The 18,694-nt window shown below is 51.7% G+C and overlaps 1 protein-coding gene and 1 long non-coding RNA gene across 2 annotated transcripts; one reads left to right on the top strand and one right to left on the bottom strand.

The window, feature by feature from the left end:
* Window positions 1-339: 339 nt before the first annotated feature.
* On the top strand, window positions 340-16,831 carry LOC306648501 (cell adhesion molecule CEACAM21-like; the record flags this gene model as incomplete). The annotated part of the gene is made up of 6 exons (XM_079118696.1): window positions 340-403; window positions 1,210-1,560; window positions 4,078-4,320; window positions 15,848-15,900; window positions 15,946-16,135; window positions 16,635-16,831. 6 exons carry the CDS (start codon window positions 340-342, stop codon window positions 16,793-16,795), a joined length of 1,062 nt encoding a protein of 353 aa, XP_078974822.1. The 3' UTR covers window positions 16,796-16,831.
* LOC306647583 lies at window positions 6,425-7,592 on the bottom strand. The gene is made up of 3 exons (XR_013760128.1): window positions 7,358-7,592; window positions 7,048-7,204; window positions 6,425-6,566 (listed from the first exon to the last, which is right to left on the bottom strand). It is a non-coding gene; the product is annotated as an uncharacterized lncRNA (long non-coding RNA).
* Window positions 16,832-18,694: the final 1,863 nt, after the last annotated feature.

Below are 18,694 nucleotides of genomic sequence, written 5' to 3'. Positions count from 1 at the left end.
ATGTTACAACAGAGGTCAGTGTCGGGTTAAGTCAGGGATTCTCGCAGGGAGCAAGGTCCCCATTAACATTGTTTCTTCAAGTGTGGTCTGGGGTCTGGGGTACTGATACTTCAAGAAGGAAGAGGGATAAGAGGCAGGACGGAGAAGGGAAGGGACAGAGAGGCTTCCTAGACAGAGTCACACCCCCGGCCCATGTGACCCTGGGAAGTGCTCCTGCCTGGGAGGAGGCTCAGCACCAAGAAGGCAGCAGAGCTGACTGACCTGAGCAGCCTGCTTGGGAACAGGTCTGGAACCCAAGTTCTTTTCTACACACGGAAAATGGAGCAGGCAGCAGAGACCATGGAGCCCCCCTCAGCCTCTCCCCACAGAGGACATGTCCCTTGGCAGGGGCTCCTGCTTGCAGGTAAGGGGACAATTCCCTGGGAGCAGGAGGGAAGACAGGTGCACAGAGACTGGCTGGGGTCTCCTGGGGAGGACAAGACCCTCACAGGGAATGCAGGGCCCCTGTTTGGAGCCTAAGGAGAGAGAACACAAAAGCAGAACAAAAGCCTCAGCAACAGGAAACTCACAGTGACCCGAAACTGATAAAGGGGGAAGAGAAGTTCTATTATTCTTTCCCAATTTAATCATCAATATATTTTGAAAATTGATATTAACAACTGTATTGGGGCATTAAACATTGTCTATTGCCACCAAACTCAAAAGTTGGAAAATGAACACCTGGCCACTCAGGGTGGGGACTCTGCTTCCTTCATCCACAGGTGACTGAGCCTGTTGCAGGCCCTGGGCTCCAGCAAGGGTCAGACTAGGCCCCGTCCTCACAGAGCTCTCCTTCTAGTGGGCAGCAAGGACATGGAGAAGGTGAAGCCAGGTACTGACAAGAGTCATGCAGGTCAGAGAGCAGGGAAATGTCAAGGGAAGACCCGGGGTCTGTAAGGAGGTGGTCAGGGCCCAGGACGCCCTGAGTGTGAGCAGGAATTTGAGGGCACTGAGGGGCCAGCCTTGCAGACACCCAGGGAATACCATTCCAGAGGAAAGGACAAGTTCAGGGGTGCTTAAGAAATGGGGGTCATACTGCTGACCTTGACACACACACACACAAACTCACTCACTCCAGGTTCCAAGGTTGAGGGATGAAGACACCTGCTGAGGACTCAGAGCTCCATCTTTCCACCAAATACTGATGGACTTCTCTCTCCTCACGTCTAGCCTCACTTTTAACCTTCTGGAACCTGCCCACCACTGCACAACTTGCTATTGAACCTGTGCCCTTCCATGCTGATGAAGGGACCGATGTTCTTCTACTTGTCCACAATGTGTCACATAACGTCAAAGGCTACACCTGGTACAAAGGGGAAAGAGGGGTTGACAGCCATCAAATCGCAATATACCTACCGGCCACTCAGGGAATTATCCCAGGGCCTGCCTACAGTGGTCGAGAGACCATATACCCCAATGGATCCCTGCTGTTCCAGAAGGTTGCCCTGAAGGACACAGGATTCTACACTCTACAAACCATAAGTAGTGATCTTCAGGCTGAAGAAGCATCTGGACAGTTCTGTGTGTACCATGAATGATTCTCTATGGAAGCAACTAGACAGTTCTGTGTATACTGTGAGTGATTCTCTGTGACCCCTGGGGGTGGGCTGGGGTTAATTCCACTACACACACACAGGACTGTAAGTCTATTTCTTCCTCTGCATTATGTCCCCTTGTTGGGGACCTCTCTCATGGAACCCAATAATAATAGATTCCGTTTATTTGGGCAGCTTCTCTATGCCAAGCTTTAAGTCAGGTGCTATGAATATTTTAAGGCCAACTCAAAGACAACCTGAAGTCAAATATCATTTATCCTACTTAAGTGAGAGAAAACTTGGGCACAGGACTCAAGTCACTGAATGAGAGTCACATTGACCATGACTGGCAGATCAGAGTCACACCAGGTCTGTGTGCAGACACAGCCCTGCCCTCCCCTCCAGCCTTGAGTCCTCATTAGGTGACCATGGACCCCAAGACCAGTCCTTGATCCTTTCTTCATAGGCCTCCACAGCTCCACGGTATAGAGGAAACGACTTTGCCTGCTTTACACCCTGCAATCAGCCAGGGTCCAAATGTCACCAATTTCAACGGCTGCTGGAGATGAGAATGAACCAATGATCCATAATCCCTTCAGAGACTGGGATCGGGATGTAGATTCTTGGGAATTCTGATCACTGTACAATTCCATGTTCCTCCAGGGAGCCAAGACCCATAAGGCTTTTGCTATTTGCTAGAGAATTATTCCTTCCAGAATCAGTCAGACCCTTGGGTATTGATAACAATTTCCACATATGGGAAAAAATGTAGCTTCTCCTCAAATTTCTGTCCCATATATGATGAGCACACATGGCCCATCAGGGCCAGCAGGCCATGCTCCCCCTTCCATTGGCTCATTCTTCTGTGTGAAAACATACACCTGTATTTCAGGAAAGATTCACAAGGGCCTCACCTGCCCTCTGCAGTGAGAGAAGGGATGTTAAAGGCCATGAACAGAGAACATGGTTCTGCTCCAAAGCCAGCCAGTGCTGCCAGTGCTGCCTGCTCACCCCCCTCTCTTTCTAGAACATTCCTGGGACTCTGCTCTACTTTGCATGGGTCACCCACTATTCGAGACCTGGGTAACTGCCCCTGCTCAAGATCCTGTGGTCGTGGTACTCACCAGAGCTCCAGACCTGTTCTTGGTGTCCTGTGTGCTATTTCTGCTTTAACTCCTGGTCTGCATAATGACCCACCTCTAGGACAGCTTTGAAAAGGCTGAGCAGGGACGTCTGTGCAGTTGGAAGGACTCAGCACCCACATGTCTCAAGGCCAGTTAGGCAGCCAGTCAGTGAGGACCAGGAGAGGTGTGGGGGGCTCTGACTTCCTGTCCCAGGTCTGTTGATGACCAAACACTGCAACTAAATTCACATGTTAGAAAGTTTGTGCTTCTCTCGGACCCAGCCCAGGCAGCCCCATATTCTCTGAGCTCTCAGATCCTGCATCTGCCCAGGATACCCACTCCTGCCTGGTTCTTTAGGACTCAGGTTAGTGCGAGGTGAGAGAAGCCAGCTCAGGTGGAAAGATGTCTTTGCAGGGATCAAAGGCACCACAGGGCAATCTTCTGACTGTTGTCTGCAGAGCAGTTACCTAAACCCTACATCATGTTATCTGTGTACAGAGATTTTCTTCTTCCTGGTCTCTTAAAATGGCTTTCTTTTCTTTTCTTTGTCTAATTGTTCCAGTGTTACGTTGACTAGAAGTGATGAAAGACAATGAACAGCTTTGTCTGGTTCCTGGCCTTAGCGCCAAAGCTTTCAGTGTTTCCCCACGGAGTATTATGTTACCTGAGATTTTCACATGTGGCCTTTATTGCATGGAAGTGATTTCCTCTCTTCCTAAGAGTGCCAGTCTTTTGTTCAAACTGCCACTATTTCCCACTAAAGAGTTCCTTCATTGTGACATTCAATCCACAGGCCGGGAAGTCAATGTCCTCTTAGGTGGAGAAATTCTTAGGTTGGAGCTTCTCCAACTCTTCAGTCATGAGACCTTTCTGGGCCATCTTTGTTCTCTAACAAATGATTTTATAAAAAGTAAATGCCATCATATTTTCTGTAAAACTTTCCTGGCCCCAGAGATGGATAGGACTGCCAAACCGGATCTCCTCAAAATACACCCAAGTACAAATAAAGAACAGGCCCCAATATTTTATAAAGTCCAAAAAGAGTCACACAGGAGTTTATAGGAGAAAAATTCTACCTGATGATGAGGTTCTGGGCACAGGGGGCTGAGAAGAGGTTCCTAGTGCAGATCCTACAGAGATGTTCAGGGGTCCAGACAGGGGTCTCCCTGTTGATCTGGGAGCAGAAGGAGGGGCTGCCCTCTCCTCACAGATAATCACCTGAACAAAGATGCTCAACCTCCTAAGAGGGTCAGAGCCATCATCTTGCCGGCCTTACCCTGCTCACTGTGGGCACCAAGAGCTGACTGAGATCTCCGAGCAAAGAGCCTGGTCCAGGCCCCAGTCCCACTCTCAGGGGGTCCTCTGCTGTTTATCCACAGATCCAGTGGCACAGCCTTCCATCCTGGCCAGCAAAGTGTGCATCACGGAAGAGGACCCTGAGGTCCTGACCTGCCTCACAGATGACATTGGAATCTCCATCATGAGGACCTTCAATGACCACAGCCTGCAGCTCATACAGAGGATGCAGCTGTCGCAGGACCACAGCACCCTCAGCATAGACCCCGTCAGACACGAGGATGCCAGGGAGTATCAGTGTGAGGTTCCCAACTCCATCAGTTCCAGCAAGTGACCCCCTTAGACTATGGTATGACTCCTTTAGACTCAGATATGAGTGACCTTTATCTCCTCCTATGGGCTAAATCAGAAATAAAAATTTTCTCCTTACTTAAATAATAGTTATAATTCTCTTACTTTATAAAGTTGTTGTGAATAGTTAGTAAAATTAAATGGAAAATCCTATCAAGCCCTGCACTGAGTCAGGCATGGTGGCTCACGTCTGTAATCCCAGCAGCTCAGGAGGCTGAGGCAGGAGAACTTTGAGTTCAAAGCAAGCCTCAGCAATTTAGTGAGGTCCCAAGCAACTCGGCAAGACCCTGTCTCTAAATAAAATACATAAAAAAGGGCTTGGGATGTGGCTCAGTGGTTGAGTGCCCCTGAGTTCAACCCCGGCACCAAAAAAAAAAGCAGGGTTGGGGAGTGCTCTTCACTCACTAAGATAGAGAAAGGGACCACAGGTAATCCACAGAGGGTCTGGCCTCCATCCTCCCCCGGACCCGGGTCTCTCCCTCTGGGATCTCTCTCCCCACAGGGTTCTAGGAACTGTATACCCCTAACCCCCAGTTGACATGAAGCTGCCTCTGTGTTCCCCTGCCCTGGATGGTAGGTTGACACTCTCTTTACTCCCCAGGCCTCAGACCCCCAATCACATGGCCAGGGTGGTGACCTCATGCCCTCCCTCCACACCTGTTCCCAGGGAGTACATGGCCACCTCAGCATCTCTGTCCTGAGCATAGGAATAGGTCCGACCCCACAGAGCTAGCTAAAGGAACTCAAGAGAAGGGAGAGGATGCAGAACCCCCAGGAGATGAACACCCCAGCATCCTCACCCAGGCGGGAGACTGATAAGTGAGCAGGCAGGCCCCTTGGACTGAGTTCTCACTGTGTCTGTCCCACAGGCCCCCAGAGCACCCAGGACTCTGACCACATGCAAGGGGCGCTCTGGGGAGGCTGTGTGTGGTCACCTGATTGTGGTGCTGGGAGGGGACCATGGAATGTGCTTGGTGGGAGGGGGAGGCTGGGAGAGAGAGTTCTGGTGATGGGGCAGGCCCTGGGCCTGAGGAAGGCACAGAAGCCAGAATGGCAAGTCAGGGAAGCCGCCCTCTCCCCAGAGAGGACCATGGGACAGTGGACTCTGAGAAAAGTGGGGCTCCAGGGCCATCCCAGGGCATGTCCCAGAGTTGTTGACCAAGAGGAACAATCTGTTCAGTTGGGCTTGTGAGCCCCTCTCTTCCTGCCCTGCCCAGCCCACTTCCTGGGTCCTTCTCCAAGTGCCCCTGGACAGCCCTGGCATGGCTGCATCCTCTGAGGTGTGACTGGAGAAGCTGAGCCTCTGAGGACTGCATGCCTCCTGGCTGCCCATCAATCAACCACTCCCACCTCCATCTCCTAACTCACGAGTCTGAGAGATTGAGAGATGCATCGGGAATATTCCTGACCCCCAGGACTGGAGATAGGGGACGAGGTCCTGCTCTTCCATGTATGACAGGAGGTGCTTACCTTGTGTCCCATGATGACTGCCAAAGTCACCCCTCTGCAGAAGACCCAGACTAGTCAGCCTGGAGCAAGACCTGGGGCCCAGGCCCTGCAGCGTCAGCACATCCTCAAGTCTACCTTGGGGAGGCTGCTGCTCTTTCCCGGGAGACCAGGACAGGGTGGGAGCAGCTCCTGCCTGTTCTTCAGGATGCAGGTCCCTGAGGTCTGGTCTTTCTGTTCAGAGATGAAATGAGTCTTTGCCCTTCTCTGATCTGCCAGACTCATGGGGCACTAGGAAGACACAGGTGCATGATCATCTCTTCCTGTAGCCCATCGGCCTAAGCAAGTCTCATGGCCAAGCCCAGGATAAACAGGAGGAAGGGGAACACACTCCCCTTCTAATAGATGGAGTAGTAAGCTCAGTGGCAAAAGCTAGGGATGTGTCATCTAACACAGGGAGGGAATGGGCAATGAAGAGCACGAGTCTACCTACAGCATGAACCATTGTTACAATAACGAGTCCTGCCCCTTGAATCCTTGCATGTAAATAAATATTTGTTGAATGGCTTTCAAATTCCCACACTCCGATAGCACACTCCTGTGTAGGTGCCAGTCCCACACACATGCTCTCCTCAGGGTACCTGCAGGATCTTGGACAGCACCAGGCAGACATCAGGAGCACACAGAGCCAATGACAAGCACGATGCCCCTTGGGCAGTCAGCTCAGCTCAGCTCAGGACCTCTGTGAGGGCTGACATGGGGGTGATTGCTGGGTCTGCCAGGAGGGTGGGGCATCAGGGAGCTGGGATCAGGAGGCCCAGGGAGGAAGGAGCCCTCTTCCCAACAGAGAGCACATCTGTCTGCAGCAGCTGCACAAGCAGAGGGTCCCCTGGGCCAGGCAGATGGTGCTCCCAATACCACCCTGCACCAGAGTGAGGAATCTGAAGCCTGTGCCATACATGCACAGCATTGAGGCTGACAGTGACATTCCAGGGGAACCTGCAGTTCCAAACTCTAAAGCCTGAACAGTAAGAAAACACCTCACATTCCCCATTAAATTTAAGGTTCCCAGGGCACAAGCCACCTGCCAACAAGTTCAGTCATTCCTGAGTCCTGCCCACCCCAGTTCCTGGCTCCCTGGCTTTGTTCAGCAGCCGCCACCTCCTGGGGATTCACTGATAAGCAGGACTCACGGGCCAAGTGCTGGTCCTACAGCCCAACAGGAAGGAGGACTCTGCCTTCAGCCGGCCACTTACCCTCGTGGGGACAGGGGTGTAACGACAGCCACTCTGAAGACCTTGGGTAGGAAGAGGTGGGCACTCACAGAGCTCACAGTGAGATGGGACAAAGTGCTGGTGCAGGACCCAGGGCCTCAGAGGTGAGGGTGGCTGTGGCTAGGAGCTCAGGAACGGACTGAGGAGCACAGAGGTGGGACGGTCTTGAACCTTTGCAGGGACAGGGCCGGTTCCCAGAGGAGCTCTGACCACGGTCAGCCGCAGCACTCAGAGGCTGGCGCCTCCTGGTCGCCCATCAACCCACCTCTCCCACCTCCATCTCCTAACTCACCTGTCTTCCTCCACTGATGACTTCAGGGAAGGTTCCAGATCCTCCTCTGCCCTGCGAGGGGGTGTGGGAACTGACAACCAGTAACGGATCCTGCTGAGGTGGGGCGGGCAGGACCACACACACCAACTTCCTGGTCCTGACTCAGGGGCGACAGAGAAGCCCACAGACCTCCTGCTCCCTCAGGCCCTGATGGGCATCTGTGCCTGGTGGCGGTCACGTCCCTCCTGATTTTTCCAAGTGAAGATACCTGGGAGGACCCGTCTCCCATTGTAGAAGGTCCTTGTCAGCGGTCCGCTGACAAGCATGTACACAAATCCTAAGTGACACAGCCTTTAGGGACACAGGCTCACAGTCATTTCCCCTAGTGGTCACTCGGGCAGGGGTTTCAGGACCCTGAGTGTCCAGCCACTAAGTCTGGGACCTTCCCCCTGCCCACTGACCTGGGTCCTGGCATTGGTTTCAGGTCACGGGTCAGAGACCCCACCCTCCTACGTAAGGTTCTTCCCTGGGGTCCCTCGTGCCTGTCCCAGGGGCTTCCTCCAGGGCAAATCTGCAGCCCCACCCAGCACTGGAATTGAGGCAGGAAAAGCAGCTGCACTGGTCTGAGGCCAGCGAGGCTCCCCGGAGCTCAGGGAAGAGTGCGCGCGCCCTCTAGTGGACGCTTCCTGCCAGTCGCGCAGAGGGGCCCAGAGAGGGCAGGTGAGGGCTGCCTTTGGCAAAGGGCACCTGCAGAGGATGGAACTGAAGATGCGAGCAGAGGGGGGTAATGGGGGGAGTGGTGGTGAGGGGTGGGAGGAGCAGGGTGAGGGCGGCTCTGGGGAGGTCGGGAAGGGCACAGGGCAGGCTCCCCTCTGCTCTCCACTGTCATCCTTGGGGACTGTGCTGTGGGGTGTTTAGCACCATCTGGGATTCTACCTACTAAGTCCAGTAGGACTCCTTCCCCCAGCTGTGACAATTGAAAGTGTCTCCAGACGCTGCCAGATGTCCCCTTGGTGGCAAAATGGCCCCTGGCTGAGACTCACTGGACTACACAGACTTCCGAAACAACTTGACAGATGAAACCCTCCCCCTCTTGTTGGAAGAACTGAGTGTAAGAGGGACAGACACTGACTGGTGCTGGTCACCATCAATCACTTGATGTCCCTGGAGAAGATGCTTCCAGGTGGCTGTCCAAACCTCCACAGCACTGTGGGCTTCCAAGGGTCTGTAGCCACACATCAGTGACACCTGCTGGGTTCCATGACATCAAGGATGCAGGGAGCTCTGTGGACTCCGGGAAGAGGAAGCCAGTGACCTGCGCCCTCACCCAGCACCCTGGACAGTCCCTGGGCCCTCTCACCACCTCAGGAGGCCTCTGAGCAAAGAAGGCCAAGTCCGGTTCTACGCCAGGAAGAAATGTCTTAGGAAGAGGAAAGGACAGCACATGGATTCCTCTTCATGTCAGAACTGCAGCCTGTGGGTCATTCATTGAGTAGACTCGACCCCAAAACAGACCAGGTGACTGGACAGAGCTGGGGTTTCACACCAGCCCCGTGGGCCTGCAGCCCTCTGCTGCCCCAACCCTGGGCCTGCTCGGAGCCACAGGAGGCTGGCTGCTCTTTCCTCAGGGGACAGAGGGGAGGGGAGCTTGTAGGGTCCTCACATTCACCCATCTCCTCTCAGGCTCTGAATGAGTCTGCTGCCCACTCTTGGACTTGATGTCCTTATTCCTGACCTCCATTGCTGTCCCTCACCCATCCCAATATGGTCTTAGACCCAAGAGGCACCTTCTGCAGGTGATCTGGAGGGACGCATTTCTCAAGGACAGCTTCCTTCACACTACCTTGAACAGACCTCCACCTGGGGTCCCAACATTGTAACCAGCAACATTTGGATACTTTTTACAGAGACCAAAGGGGAGTTCTCAAGACCTTTCCATTCTTTGGGGAAAATATGACTCTCACACTGCATACAGGGATGACCAGTAGAAATGGACAAGGGGAATTTGCATTGCTGTGCATAGAGAAGGTGTTCCACGTGAATGTATAAAAGCTTAAATGCACATGAGAGTTCACTCAAATCCACATTGTGTGGTCAGCTCTTCCCATTTCCTTAAGCTACAGATTTCAAAACATGGCATTAACAATGAGTCTAGAAGAGTAAGACATGCGTCACACTTACTGATACTCTTCCCTTGAAGGGGCATTCTAGTGCATTCTTGATTTTAATTATTTATTTATTTTGGTACTGAAGATTGAACCCAGGGCACTCAACCACCTGGCCACATCCCCAGTTCTTTTTTAAAATATTTTATTTAGAGACAGACTCTTATTGACTTGCTTAGGGCCTCACTAAGTTGCTGAGGCTGACTTTGAACTCATAATCCTTCTGCCTCAGCCTCCTGAGCTGCTGGGATTACAGGCATGTGCCATCACACCTGGCTCCAGGGCATTCTGTTCACTTTTAAGCAAAGGGCCCTTCCTTCCGCATTATCCAGAGCATCATGGCCTGGTGCAAATTACTATCCACGTCCGCTTTCAATCTGTTACATGATTATAGGTATTCCTGACCCCCAATGCCACCTGCTGCAGCTGTGACAGAAGCTGAGGAGTATGTCTCTCTGGTCCCCTGAAGAGTGAGGGTTGCTCCCCAGGGCTCTCCCTAGCTCGAGATGTCCCAGTTCACAGGGTTCCAGATTCACAGATGATAAACTAAGGCTAGTGGAAATGTAGCTACATTAAAAATTACAAGGGGCAGGGAAGCAAACAACTCCAACAGCAAAATTATGTTCCAAAACCTCAGAGTGCCCATCAGCATGGAACGCCACTGCTCCTGATTGTATGTGCCAGTGATTCACGATTCTCAGCTCCTTCATGAGAGACAACGCTTTCATATAGCTCCTCAGGAAACAAAGTGAAGATATTGTATGTACTTCATTTTTAAAAAAAAAATCCTACATACTGTCAAATTTCCTGGGAATGGAAAGTCCATAATTAGGACTGTTAAAGCCAGGACTGGTGGTGGGCTGGTATTCCCAGCTACTCAGGAGGCTGAGTCGGAAGGATCACGTGAGCCCAGGATTTGAGACCAGTCTGGGAAACATAGCAAGACCTTATATGTGGTGCTGAGAGTTGAACCCAGTGCCTCACACATGCCAGGCAAACGCTCTACCACTGAGCCACAAACCCAGCCCCAATTTTCTAAAGTCTTTAGGGAAGAAGTTTATCACCCTCGCCAGATAATCTTCAAATCCCTTATGACCCCTAGCAGGAAGATCTAAGGATATATGGACTGATCAATCAAGTACAGACGCAGTTCCTGGATGGTGACCTCTCCCTTAAGTCTCAGATGACATGTCCCCAGACCGCCCTTTGAAACCTCAGAGACAGGTGAGTTCTCCTGAGGCAGCTCATGCCCTGAGCACACAGTTCTTTCAATGCTGGACCAGGAGTTCCCAAAACAACTGTCATTCTCTGCATATACCCACCCTCCGTGGATGGAGTAGGATGGCCTGGGGACTTGCAGTAAACTGGATGTGGGACATCCACCCTGCGACCTGGAGGTCAGATCATTTGGATCCTGGTCAGGATCCTTGCAGCAGCAATGGACACTGGCCGCAGGTCTCCTTATGACCTCTAGGGGGCGACATATGAAAACACAGTTAAGACTCAGGAAATTGATCCCCAGACATGAAGTTGGTTTTGGTTCAGGGGTAGAGATGGAGCCTGATTTCCAATCTGCCCCCACAGATCCTGCTGAGACCTCCCATATGCCCGCTCTGCCACGAGACTCCCTCCTGGACCTCTGAGGACCCTGTTCTGATAGGAGTTCCTGTCCATTTGCCAGGAGTCTTCCTCCTGAATCACCCATGGGAAAAGGCACAGTGATCACAAAAAAGTCAGCCAGACAGAGGAAAGAGGCCACCCAGGGAGGACATGGGAAACAGAGCCACAGCACAGCTAAAACACAGAGAGGGAGGGGCTCCCTGAAACCTTCTCACAAGGACAACAGGGCCCATGGCTACTAAACACCCACCTCCTTTCCTTCTCAGGACATGCAAGTCACCTTCCCCACCTGCACACCCAAGACCTGCAACTCCTTCTGAGCAACCATTCCTGTCCTCAGATCAGAGACCAGGCTGGTGATGCCAGAGACAGAGAACACCTCTCACCATCCATTACTCAGCAGCCCCCTTTCCAGTTCCACCGCCATCTCCACCTCCGTCACCTTCCTGCAGGGAGTAGTTACTCCTACCTTCACAGAGCATTTGAGAATATGGGGAAGACTGAGTGTGAGGCAGTTTTCTACATCACAAAGGGAATACACCCCTGGTTTGGGGACCTCAAGAGCTCCTTGCATGGTGCTGGCAGCCCCAAAGCCAGGACACAGCCGAGGTCAGTGCTGTTTCTCAGGAGAAAGGATCTCAATCACCCTTGCTTCTCAAAGTGTGTTGTAGAGGACTGAAATGTAACACAGGAAAAGGGGAAGAAGGGACAGAAGGCAGGACTGAGAGGGGACAGAGAGGCTTCCTAGTCAGAGTCCCCACCTCCAGTCCATGTGACCCTGGAATGTGACCCCTGAAGGAGGCTTGGCACTGAGGAAGGAAGGACAGCAGAGCTGATCAGGTCTCTTCTCCACACAGGGAGGACAGAGCAGGCAACAAAGACCAGGGAGCCCCCATCAGCTTCTCCCCACAGAGGACACAACCTCTGGGAGGGACTCATGCTCGCAGGGGAGGGGATCATTCTCTGGGAGTGGACAGGAAAATGGGAGCATAGAGTCTGGTTGAGTCTCCTGGGAAGAATAAGACCTTCCCAAGGGACAGAGGGCTTCTGCTTTAGCCTGAGGGAGAGGAGACAAAAGCAGGGCAGAAGTCTCAGCAATTGGAAATTCTCAGTGACCCGGAACAGATAAAGGGGGAAGAGAAGTTCTATTCTCTTTTCCAGCATAATCATCACTGGTCATTACATTTCGAAAATTCATGTTAAAAACTGTGTTAGGGTAGATCTCCAAATACAAACACAATTGGGGCAGGAAATAATTTCTGTAGCCACCAACCTCAGAAATTGGCAAATAAACACCTGGTTGCGCAGGGCGGGGACGCTGCTTCCTTCATCCACAGGTGTCTGAGCCTTTTACAGGCCCTGGGCTACAGCAAGGACCAGACTAGGCCCTGTCCTCACAGAGCTCTCCTTCTACTAGGCAGGATGACAGGCCAACAAGGACATCAAGGAGGTGAAGTCAGGTGCTGACAAGAGGCACACAGGGCAGAGAGCAGGAAAATGTCAGAAGGGAAGACCGGGGTCTGTACGGAGGTAGTCAGGGGAGGAGCGTGCCCAAGGATCTGAGGGCACTGAGGAGTGAGGTTATGGGTACCAGGGAAATGTGTTCTTAACAGATTAACACATGAGTTCATCAGTGTGAAAGAATGGACATGATGCTGCCGACCTTGATCCACAGACACACACACACCCCAAGGCTGAGGTGAAGACATCTGCTGAGGACGTAGGCCCCCATCTCCCACCCAATTCAGAGGTCCCAGCATTGATGGATTGCTCTCTCCTCCCTCCTAGTCTCACTTTTCTGGAACCGGCCCACCAATGCCCAACTCTTTTGAACCAGGCCCTTTAATGCTGTGGAGGCAAAAATGTTCTACTTGCCCACAATGGGTCAGAGAATCTCCTAAGCTATCACTGGTACAAAGGGGAAGAAGCAGACCAGAGCCGCCAAATTGCATCATACTTAGTAGTCATTCAAATAATTAACCCAGAGCTATTACATACAGTGGTCAAGAGACAATGTACCCCTGTGCACCCTTGAGATTCCTGAATGTGACCCAGGAGGACACAGGATTCTATACTCTCCAGACATAAAGGGCAATTTTGAGAATGAAGAAGCAACTGGGCTGTTCCACATATACTGTGAGTGATCCTGCAGGTCCTCTGGGTGCGAGAGGGGTTAATTCCCCTGCACCACAGGACCCTGAGAATGGGCTCTGCCTTCCTCCCCCTCTGCATTACATCCCCACAGTGGGTTTTGAGCATTTAGTGCAGGACACACGCAGTGCAGACAGAATTCAATCCATGAGGATCCTTCACCTGAATCCACCAGCAGAGAGAAGGAGCATCTGATGGACGATTCAGCCCAGGCAGAGTCCTCCTGAATCTGGCCTGAGAAAGACCATGTAAGACAGGTTAGGACCTGGCCTGAGGGGCCCTGGGAAACTCACAGATTGCTCAGCTCAGGGAAATCTCTGCCCCACGTCCCTGTCCAAGGCTCCTGACTCAGGTCACCCTAGGGAGATGTGGCCAGGGATGGCTTTGGACTTGTGCTCAAGGCTCACAAAGAAGAGTGATTTTCAGACTTTCCAGACCTCAGAACGCCTGGAACTGGTCAGCAGCAGGGCTCAGCCCCAAGAATCACACTGGGATCAGGGCAAGGACTAGTCTCTCACCTGAGACAGCATGAAAAGCACAGATACACAGGTTCTCAAGGTCATTAGCCAACTGCTTTGGGGACTTAGGAGAGTGCACAGGACAGTCAGTGTGTCCAGCAGGAGGAATAAAAGAGAACATACTCCTGACAGTGCCCAGCCAGCAGGGATTGAGCCCGGGGAGTCCTCTCTTAGGGGCCACCTACAATGAATGTTCTTCATCTGGGCAGCTCCTCTAGACCAAGCTTTAGGTCAGGCAATTGTGATTAGTTTAAATTAATTCACCAAGAACACCAAGAGTAAATTAATTCATGCAAGCTGAGTTGCTTAGTGCCTTGCTAAATTGCTGAGGCTGGCTTTGACCTCACAATCCTCTGCCTCAGCCTCCCGAGCCACTGGGATTATAGGACTGTGCCACCACACCGGGCCTCTTTCTGTCTCTTCTTTGTTTCCTTTTACCTCCTCTGTTAGCTACAAGAACACATAAGCCTTTGACAAACACATTATTTTTATCCTAAAAAGATGAGGAAATTTCCTTCAGATAGCACATGGGAACCTCAGAGCTCTGCTTTGGGCTCTTCTCCCAGCTCACTCAAAGACAGGCTTTTCTCTAACTCTATCTGGGGTGGAACAAGTCAGTGTGAGATGCTACCTAGGAGGGTGGTCCTGAATTCAGCTGTCATGTCGCCCATGAAAGCTGAGCCTCTCCAGAGTCAGGGGTACAGAAATGGGAAAAGTCAACCTTGTAGCAGACACCTCTGAGTCAGCTGCATGAGGCTGTGGAGGCCTGGACATGTGGCCCACCGTGGAGAGCAGTGAGTGACTTACACCTGGAGAGACAAGGGCTTCACTCATGGAGTACCGGTGGGGGAAGGAAGGACAGTGGCAAAAGTGGATATTTGCAAGAAGGTAGGAGGTCAGGGCTTCTGTCAGTGCTGTGATCACCTCTAGAGATTTCATTCACTGAGGTGGTTCCTTCATGGACCAGCATGTCCATTCCATCTTTCATTGAGAAATTATTTACGTTTGAACCAAAACAGATCTTAAGCCATGAGGGTTAGGGTTAGGCTGGGCCGTCCTCAGTTCCTAGTGAACAAGAAGTCCATACCTGCCCCACTCCATGCAAGTCCTCCCTGGAGCCAGAGGTGGACAGGCCTGATACTCCCTCCTTCCCCAACGTACATGGCAGCACGTTCCAGAAATGGCCAACACACTTTTATAGAATCACTGCTGTGCTGTGAATGTGCCCCCAAAAGAGCACGTGCTGGGACGTGAACTCCCAGTGCAACAGGGATCTGAGGTGTGGCCTCAAGGAAGGAGACAGGTCCCTGTGAAAGGAGCAATGCTGCTGCTCCAGAAGCAGCAATGCTGCTGACCAAGTGCTGCTGACCTGGTTTCCTGATAAAGGGTGAGTGTGGCCGCCTCCCCACCTCCCTCTCTGGTGTGCTCTCTCACTATGGGTTTTCTTTCCCCTGTTACGATGAAGCAAGGAGCCCTCATCACATGTTGCTCCTTGATCTTGCACTTCTCAGGCTCCAGAACTGTGAGCAAGAGACCTCTCTTCTTTATAAGCCACCCAGGCTCAGGTACTCTGTTAGCGCAGCAGAAGATGGGCGAAGACCAGCACAGAAGTTCTGGAGGAAAAGACACAAGAGCCCATGGGGAAACCCAGCTGATAATGAGGTTGCTGGACCTGGGGACTGAGAGGAGGTGTCCCATCTGGATCCCAGAGAGAGATCAAGGGAGGTGTCTTGGAGTCAGAGAGAGGTTCAGCAATTTCCTTGTTAAGATGAGGAACCTGAGGTCAGGAGGTCGGCTGTGTAGTCCAAGGTCCACATATTGTGGTACATTTTGTAGTTTCCCCCAGAATAGACTTGAGCCATACCAGAACCAAGATCATGACAAGGTCATCTTATTTCTGAGTCCTCAACCATTGTCCATGGCCTCAACCATCTAGCTCATCCTCTGGGCAGCTTACACATCATGTTGGCCCTGAGACCTGGCAGACACCTCTGAGGAAAGAGCAGGGCCCAGGCCTCAGGCCTGATCTCAGTCAGTTCCTTGCTGTTTTTCCACAGAGCTTGTGAACCAGCCCACCATCCAGGCCACCAACACAACCCCAGGCTCTGTGGTCATGACCTGCCTCTCAGATGACTCTGGAATCTCCATCATGTAGATCTTCAATAGCCGGACTCTGCAGTTCACAGAGAGGATGCAGCTGTCCCAGGACCACAGCACCCTCAGCATAGACCCCGTCAGACAGGAGGATGCCGGGGAGTATCAGTGTGAGGTCTCCAAGGCCGCCAGTTCCAGCAGGAGTCACCCCTTCAGACTGGCTGTCATCTGTGAGTCGCCCCCTGTGATCTGTGAGAGGCCCCCGGTCCCTCCCACCCATTTCCTCATGTATTTCACTGTCAAGGGCCACAATGGATTCAAGCCATGAGGAAGGGGTAGATGCTAGAGCTGATAGAGAATGTGGCTACCCACCCAGAAACTAGGTGCCTTGGATGTTCCCTTGGTTCTGATCTGTACCAGAGGCTGGGCCTTGGGCTAGACAGTCTGCGAGGGTCTGCCCTCTAACACTGTCCTGTGATAGAAGGAAGAAAAGAGGAAGAGGCTTAGGAGGAACATGAGCAGGATGTGGCCCAGCTGCTGTGAATGTCAAGCTTAGAGCACATCCAGGGTTTCAAACCCAAACATGAAGAAATCACCAGAAGCAGAGTCAGGAGGACCTGGTGATGGCAACATGACAAACTGCACTCGGACCTCAGGGCCATTTGGTTCCACCATATGTGGGCCCCCTGTAGGGCCTGGCGTGGTTCCCCTGAGACCTGGACCTCCATCCCCTTTCTCTTCTCCTCTCAGCACAAGAGAAGACCCTACGCATTCCTGTGGGGACATTCGCCAGCATTGGGACTGGGGTCCTGGTTGGGGTAGCTCTGGTGGCTGCTCTGGGGTGTTTCCTGCTCCACACAAGAACTGGAAGATACCAAGGCTTCTCCCCACCTGATCCCACCCCAGGCTGACCCCAGGCCTGAAGGAAGGAGACCCGTCCTCAGATTCTGGGCCTGACTCAGACTTCCCATTGACCCTCACCTCTCATTCCTCTGGCTCCTCCCTCAGCAGCTGCTGGCCCTGGGCTGCTGCCTCAAGGGCTCCCTCCTCTGTACCCAGGTACTAGGGACCTGTCCCCACAGCACTGTCCTTTCCTCACACAGCAAACCTGGAGCACTTCCTGTGACAGCTAGTGCTCAAAAATAGCACCTCCTGCAGTTTATTTCACCCATCCTAAGTGAGGGGTGACACTCTGTATCTGAGGGGTGGTCCTGTCTCAGGTCACTCAGGAGGGACCTGGAGAAGCTGGTGGAGTCAGTTTCCCACAGCTGCTGGGTTACCCACAGCCCCTGAAATATGAGGTGAAAGTCCTGAAACCCAGCCCGTATAGTATGTCCTGGAAAGTCCTTTGCCTCCTGGCCAGGTGGCTGGAGAGAGGACAAGGCCACTGTCACGTTCCAGCACCTCCTGCCTGAGAAGAGGCTTTGGCCACAGCAGGGACACTGAGGTCAGGGAGAGTCAAGATGCATGTGGCTCCCTCGTGTGGTGACACTGCTTTTCACTGAAAACTACACGTGAGTACCTTGACTATGGTGTCACTTGCTGCAGTAATGTCCACATCACCTCTAGCTCCTGACAGGGAGGTGGGGGATACACCACACCCAACCCCTTCCCCCACTTCTCCCTGCTGATGATGCTTAGCTCTTAGGAATAAAAGAATTGTGAGATTCCCAACTCACCAGCCTTCAGTAGTTCATGGTTGTCAGCACCACGGACAGAGTCTCAGGCTGCTGGTTCCCAGGCGCTGCAGCAGGTAGAACAAAGAGAAGGGTCTGCTGAGAAAGCCTCCCATTTCCATTCTACACAAGAGAGTTATTCCAGGCGTGATCCAAGTAGCTTCTACTTTACATACTGTGAGGCCTGTGCACATGTCGGGCTTTAGGGTTGTTGGCACATCCACCACAACTCTCTGGATGGCAGATGACTGACTGCACCAGAGTACGGCCTCAGAGAAGATGAGAGCCTGCTGCAGCCTCACGGTGTCTCTGCCCCTGACACTTGGAGGCTTGGGGCATAGTTCAACATTATAGTCCTTGCCTGGTGTGGGTGAGGCCTGTGTTTCATACTCAGCTCCTTGGGGCGAGCAGGAAATGCCCCAAGACTCAGCCACTGTTTCTACCCACAACACGATGGGAACTTTTCGTGATTATCTTCTGACCCCTGGTGCTTGACCATGGAACCACATACACCAACCCATCCTCGAACACACCCTGAATATAGCAATCTGCTTCCTGAGCCACAGCCCCTAGGAAGCTGAGCCAAGGTGATGATCAGATAAATAAAATATGGTATATCAATACAATGGATCATATTCAGCATTAAAATGAAGTATTGATACATGTTACAACATGGATTAATTTTGAAAACATGATGAGAGAAACCAGTCACAAAAGACCACTTATTGTATGATTCAATTATATATTATTAATACCTTCAGAATAGGCAAATATATACAGACAGAAAACACACAAGTGGTTTTCTAGGGCTGTGGGATTTGGGGGGAAATGGAGTGTGATTGTTAATGAATATAGAGTTTCTTGTGGAGTTGATAAAAAAGTTTTAAAAGGATTTTTAATGATGGTGTACAATTCTATGGATACCTAAAAACCAGACACTTAAAAATCGGACCCTTAAAAATAGGTGGATTTTATGGCATGTATGTTATATCTCAATAAAGCTATCATAAATTAATGAGAAAATGTTCAACAATATAATTCTTAAAATTTTTCCTCTGCATGTATTCAGCACTATATTAGGTATTACTATGATTTTGCATCAATAGTACAATATGATTAAAGAAACTCATGGAT

This window comes from Sciurus vulgaris (genome assembly GCF_902686455.1).
Source record: "Sciurus vulgaris genome assembly, chromosome: 17".
Taxonomy (NCBI): Eukaryota; Metazoa; Chordata; class Mammalia; order Rodentia; family Sciuridae; genus Sciurus; species Sciurus vulgaris.
This window is presented reverse-complemented; position numbering and strand designations above follow the sequence as displayed.